The 5,782-nt window shown below is 42.4% G+C and overlaps 1 protein-coding gene across 2 annotated transcripts in view; it reads right to left on the bottom strand.

Moving 5' to 3' along the window:
- The window catches only part of JMJD1C (jumonji domain containing 1C), a 196,064-nt gene that overhangs the window by 33,882 nt on the left and 156,400 nt on the right, over window positions 1-5,782 (bottom strand). For both annotated transcript variants that reach the window (XM_019507890.1, XM_019507891.1), the window contains one exon: window positions 1,288-1,377. In XM_019507890.1, coding sequence (XP_019363435.1) covers window positions 1,288-1,377 — 90 coding nt within the window. The remainder of the gene's footprint in view (window positions 1-1,287; window positions 1,378-5,782) is intronic.

Below are 5,782 nucleotides of genomic sequence, written 5' to 3'. Positions count from 1 at the left end.
ACAGTCGTTAATATGCATGAACCAAAGTGCATAAATGTGGAAAGAACTATTGTTCGTTGCTGCTCCCCTGGTTTCATGGGCTGTGTGTCTATGAGGGAGCTCGCCCGAAGCCGTCTCCATTCTGAATAAAGCTGTTGTGAGCAACGTGTGCTGGTTTTTGCTCCCTGCTTGCTCTGGCTAATGAGTAACAGGATCCATGAGCAATTGGATCATCATCTCCCTAGTTGTTGGACGCCACATGGAGTCAGGGTCTAACAGTTTGTACCACAAGAAGTACAGTTAAATTAGCACAGAACTCCACAATGTATAATTAGTATGGGCCTCCATCAGGGTTAAACACAGTTCTACTGAGTTCTGGATCCTACCGCATTCAGAGCTAGTTCAAGTACCTCTAACACAACAATGAACTGTGCTACACAGACATGCCCTAAATTAGTCGCACATGTCCAACCTGATCTGTACCTGAATTACTTTGATCTAAAAATGTTGTTTAAAGAAACTTCTACTATTAAAAAAGTCTTCATCTGTCTGTCTGCGTCTCCCCGTAACACTTTATTTGTGCTCTGAATGGTTGACAAACAGCCAATCAGAGTTCAAAGAACTGTTCAGACAGGAGATGGCAGCGTGGCGTAGCACCGCCATGATGGCAGGGACACAGGAGACAGAGTGGGGTGGAGGGAAGGCCAACTGTGCTGGCCAAGCCCCACTCCTGCAGCTGGCAGCAACAGAGCTGGGGGCGGGGGCAGAGAAGGAGGTGCAAGGCCTCACCTCCCTGCTCTTGCTACTTGGAGGTGGTGGCGGTACAGGGAGGGAGTGGGGTCAGGACACTGCGAGGGTGGCAAGCCCACCAGTGCTGCCCTTGGCCTGCCCTTCCCCCTTCCGTCATCACCGCCTGCAGCGCCAACATGTCCGCAGTGGAGGGAGGAGCGGGTGTGCTGTGGTGGTGATAGGGGAAGCTGGCCCGCTACAACACTGGTGGGGAGCAGCAGGCCCAGCCTGACATTGTAGCAGCTGGGCTTTATCCCACTCCAGAGCAATGCAAAACTGTTTGTTATGGCTATCTTCTGTTCCTCCACTAGCATGCTCTTGCAAACCTCTAGCATTTTCTGCTTCCTCCAGACTCCTCTGAACTTCTCCCCTCTCCATTTTTCCCTATGTGCTTTCCTTGCTGAGGAAACCTACTAGACTATTAGTGATGAGAAGTTGCCACAAATTAAACTTGTAATCTTTGTTCACAGAAAAATAACACTGGAGAATAAATGGTATCCTTCTTGCAGGACTTCTTACCAGAGCCTGGAATAATCTGAGTTGGCATCAGATGCTTGTGATCGTGAGGCTGTCCTTTCACACATTTCATCCAAGCGTATAATTCTTTATCTGTAAAACAACATTTCCAGTAATTTATTTATTTATCTTTAAATAGTGGACTTTTTATAACCTGCATATTTCTAACCCATTTTTAGGTATATAAAAAGTCACTACACCTGTCTTGTATTGCTATCCCATACAATGCACGTTGTGTGCACATCAGTTCCACAATAAAGCTATTCAGAGCGGGGTCCTGATGACCATGAAGAGCCAAGATAGTAGTAAGTGCAATATTCCTCCCTGAGTAAAAATTCAAATCGTGCTTGTTTACATTACATTTGGATCTGTTAATTTCGTACAAATTAAAATCCATCTCAAAATTGCAATGTAGGCCATTAGGGTTATCCTACTGATCAAATTCCAGACATGGTATAAACAGATGTTGGTGTTGAAATCTCCATTATTATGATAGCATATGAGGCCAGGACTGACATTTAGGCCTTTTTGTATTATGCACTAAAAATACATAACAGGAAACAAGGACTTCCTTGAAGACCTCACAGTGTAAAAAGTTACGATAAAATAAAGGGTGGAAAGGAGAAAGACCTAAGGCAATAAAGTTATTTGTCATTGATTTGTGTGATCTACACTTCTCTCCTGACTCCCAGCCCAGTACCCTATTTATGGGTCCATGCTGCCTCTTTAAAAGAGAATCTTCAAATCTTTTCACCAAATGTCCTTGTTCATAGCAATGCTTGTTGTATGCTCCCAACAGGTGGGCTAACAAGAATTCATCATTTGCATAGCATACATTTCTTTACAGTGAAACATTTATAAGGCACCAAATGCTTCTCTTAGCCTGGGTCATGATAGCTCTCAGCATGCAGTCAAAACTGAAAGAATTCCATAAATTTTCTTTGAGGACAATAAAATGTACAACTGAAAACAATCAAGAAAATGCCATACCAAGAAAAATAAGATCATTGTGTAACTAGGACTGTAGACATTTATTCAATATATTTTGTCATTAACTTATTTTGTCTAAATTTTGGAATTAACTTTTCCAAAGCAGCATAAAATCTAGAAATAGGAAGACTCCCACTATTCCACGCATTTAAATCTAGCAAACTGTGTACTAGCTCCAGTCTCCACCCAGATCCTGCAATGAGTTACATGGGTTGCACATAGTTATTTGATTACTACACAACCCAGTTTTAAAATTAGTGTGGAGAATAGTAATTTCTAAGATCATTTTGTATTTCAAAATGATTATATTTGTAAATATAAATATATATTAAATGATATAAATAAATATTTATTTATATTTGTTTTCTTGTATTTTTAGTTACTGGGAAGTCAGGAACTGCATGCATTATGGAGAGTAATCAACCTGTTACTCTCAGAGGTAGTCTCAGCTGCATTTGGTTTGATGTATGGTGGGAGGGGAGTAAGTACTCCTGCTGTCCTGTAAACAAGGCTTCACTTACCAGGGCTACGGAGCAAACTTGACACACGAAAATTATATGCAAATATGCAATTCAGGTAATTTAGTAGTTTGAATAAAATGTCATAAAACTTGGCAAATAGGATTGATGGTGCCAGGAAAAAGCTTGGAAATTTGTGGGTTTTTTATTGGTGCAGTGAAGTTAACTGGCTATTTAAACGTCTAACATTCAGGGTGAGGCTACCAGGAATCAACATATCATTAAAACAACTGCATAAACTGTCTCTGGTTCCAGGAAAAATGGTGTAATATGAAGTGGAATTATATGGAAGAGTGTGTAGTGTTAAATGTTTTACAGTCACAGTCTAGGTACAGTTCACATGCAGTATACCATGCATTGCCAGAAAGGAAGCTGTAGAATGAGAAGCCATCACCATAATCCTGTTTTAGCACATGCTACAGGATGATGCGATAAACAGGAACAACTCTCTCTGATAAAAGAAGCCTGTTTCTGTATACTTCCTTCTCAAACATTTGAGACTTTTTACTAAAATTTTCTTGGCTGTGTAGCATGTGTGCTGTAAAAAACCTCCGACTGCTTGTACATGGATTTCCCTTAATGTGTTTCTAAGCATTCACAAATGCCCCAAGCCAAGTAAGGCAGATATACACATACATACAGGGTCCTAGATAACTAACAAGAGCTGTTAGAAGAGGTAGTATAATAAACGCTTTTAGGCACCAGAAGTAATTCTTTAGACAGAAAGGAAATGTGTCTTAACTTTTTTCTTGCTGCCTAGAAAAAGAGTCTTTCAACGTGCATGCATGCAGAGAATTCTATGAACAAGTAGCCAAAATAGCTACAAAATTGATTCCAGCCGTGGGCAAGCATAAGAGCTCCACAAGAAACTGACTTGAAAGCATTAGGAGAAAAATACATAACTTGGTTTACTTAATTCTGGCAGGAATCTCAGATTAGGAAACTAATTAACAAAAAGATTTGGAACCACAAAAGGTACACGCACATGGGCCACAGAATCTATATGATACTGCTGTAAACCTTCTTGGAACACAAGACTAAAACAGCTTCATGGATCCTTGAGCTCACGCCTCTGCTTTTACCCAAGGAGAAGCCTTTATCCAAGGATTTTCCCCATATTGCCACTTCAGACCCTCACAAATAGAAGACAAAAACCAGAAACCACCAAAAATATACCCCACAACATCCCAGAAGTAAAAGCAGGGGAGATGAGTGTACTGCTACTTGCTTTTCTGCTGCAAGGATGGAGAAACAACTGGTTAATAAAGAGCAGGGCAACTGGGAGCCCATGGATTATGGGAGCTGTATGCAGTTCCCAGGCTCCCACCTACCCCTGCCCCTTCCTTTCTCTTCCTGCTACCTCCTTCTCTGGGCTCACTCTCCCTTCCCCAGCTTCTGCTGCATGCCCCTGACCCAGGGAGCAAAACCCACAGGGCTGGGAAAGTCGAGAGCCCAGACTGCCTGTGCAGCAGAGTGCCACAAAGAAGCCCACAGGAAGCTGAAAGTGAGGGGGTGCTGCACCATTCAGGGAAGCACCCAAGCATGCATGCAGAGGTGTGTGGTCCCTGTTTGTGTGGTCTGTGAGGCATGTGATGTGATGTGTGGCTCAAAACCAAGGGCGAGCAATTATTTCGGGCGCAGGGCCGCTTACTGAGTTTCGGTAAGCCATCGAGGACCGCATGACAGGCAGCCCAGGGCAGATAAATATTAATTTTCTAAATTTTTTCGGGGCCTCACAGGCCAAATAGGATGGCCTGGCAGGCCACATCCAGCCCCCGGGCTGCATTTTGCCCACCCCTGCCCAAGACACTTTGCAGTTGGACACCCCGAGGGTCCTAGGAAGGGGAGTATGTTTCAGTTGATAAAAGAAGGCAAAACTCTCATGGTCCTTGCATATATGGCAATCAGCTTGACCCAGAGAACAAGATAGGATCATAAGCAAAATCCAAAACTGAATACAAGCCCTCAGCACATTTTCAAGCAGAACGCCAGACCACGTAGATGCACATGCAGAGATAAACAACCCAGCACATAGTAGGACTTGCTTTTTGACTTTTCAAATTCTTAATAAAGAATTGGTTTAATAAAGAATTCCTGGTTTAACAAAGAATTATCACTGGCCACTGAAACCACCCTGGCAGGCAGCATGTACTCTATGTACACCCCAACTCTAATGCATATCCACTGCAATTTGTTTGAGCCTGGAAGTTTCAGAAATGTTTATGCATTCGGCCTTCCCTTGCTCGTGTGCAGAGTACCCAGTACATTAAATACCCAGGTCTACCTTCCTGAATGACGAATGTTCTGGAGAAATATACCACAAATAAAAGAATATCTAAAGTAACATCGCAGCTGATCGGTATATTTGTACTTGAAGTGATATAATTTCAAATGGAAGAGTATTAGTTTAGATAGGTAGGCTATTTTGTTTCATGACCTGTCTACTGTCTTCCAAACAGGTGTTTTCAGAGGTGCCAAAACTTAACTATAACAGGAAGATTAATCTGTAATAGTCACTACTGCCATTTTACAAATAGCAGTAGTGACACACTTTTTGAAGGAATTGGAAACACCTTAACACCAAGATGGAGGAAGGGGACCTCTTGCCCTGTGCCGAGGGACAGAGAGGGAGTAAAGTTTTTCAGTAGTTTGACATTTTATTTGTACTTATTTTTAATGGTAGTCAGATAAATGAAAGTAAATATTCCTGTAACAAAATGCGGAGATATTTCTTCATGCTAATTAATACTATATCCGAATTTGTAGCTAGGACAACATTTTACTTTTCTTCCAGGTCTAGGAGGGAGGCAACTGTGGCACTGATGCCTACATAGTCAGATGGATTGCAGATTGGCTCAAGGGTTGTACTCAGAGGGTGGTGGTGGATGGGTCATATTCAACCTGGGGGGAAGTGGGCAGCGGAGTCCCCCAGGGCTTGGTCCTTGGGCCTGCGCTGTTCAATTTCTTCACCAGCGATTTGGACGACAGGG

Source organism: Gavialis gangeticus, unplaced genomic scaffold (assembly GCF_001723915.1).
Source record: "Gavialis gangeticus isolate Ggan-Ray unplaced genomic scaffold, GavGan_comp1, whole genome shotgun sequence".
NCBI classification, from domain to species: Eukaryota; Metazoa; Chordata; order Crocodylia; family Gavialidae; genus Gavialis; species Gavialis gangeticus.
Note: the sequence above shows the minus strand (reverse complement) of the source record. Positions and strands in the feature narration are given on the sequence as shown.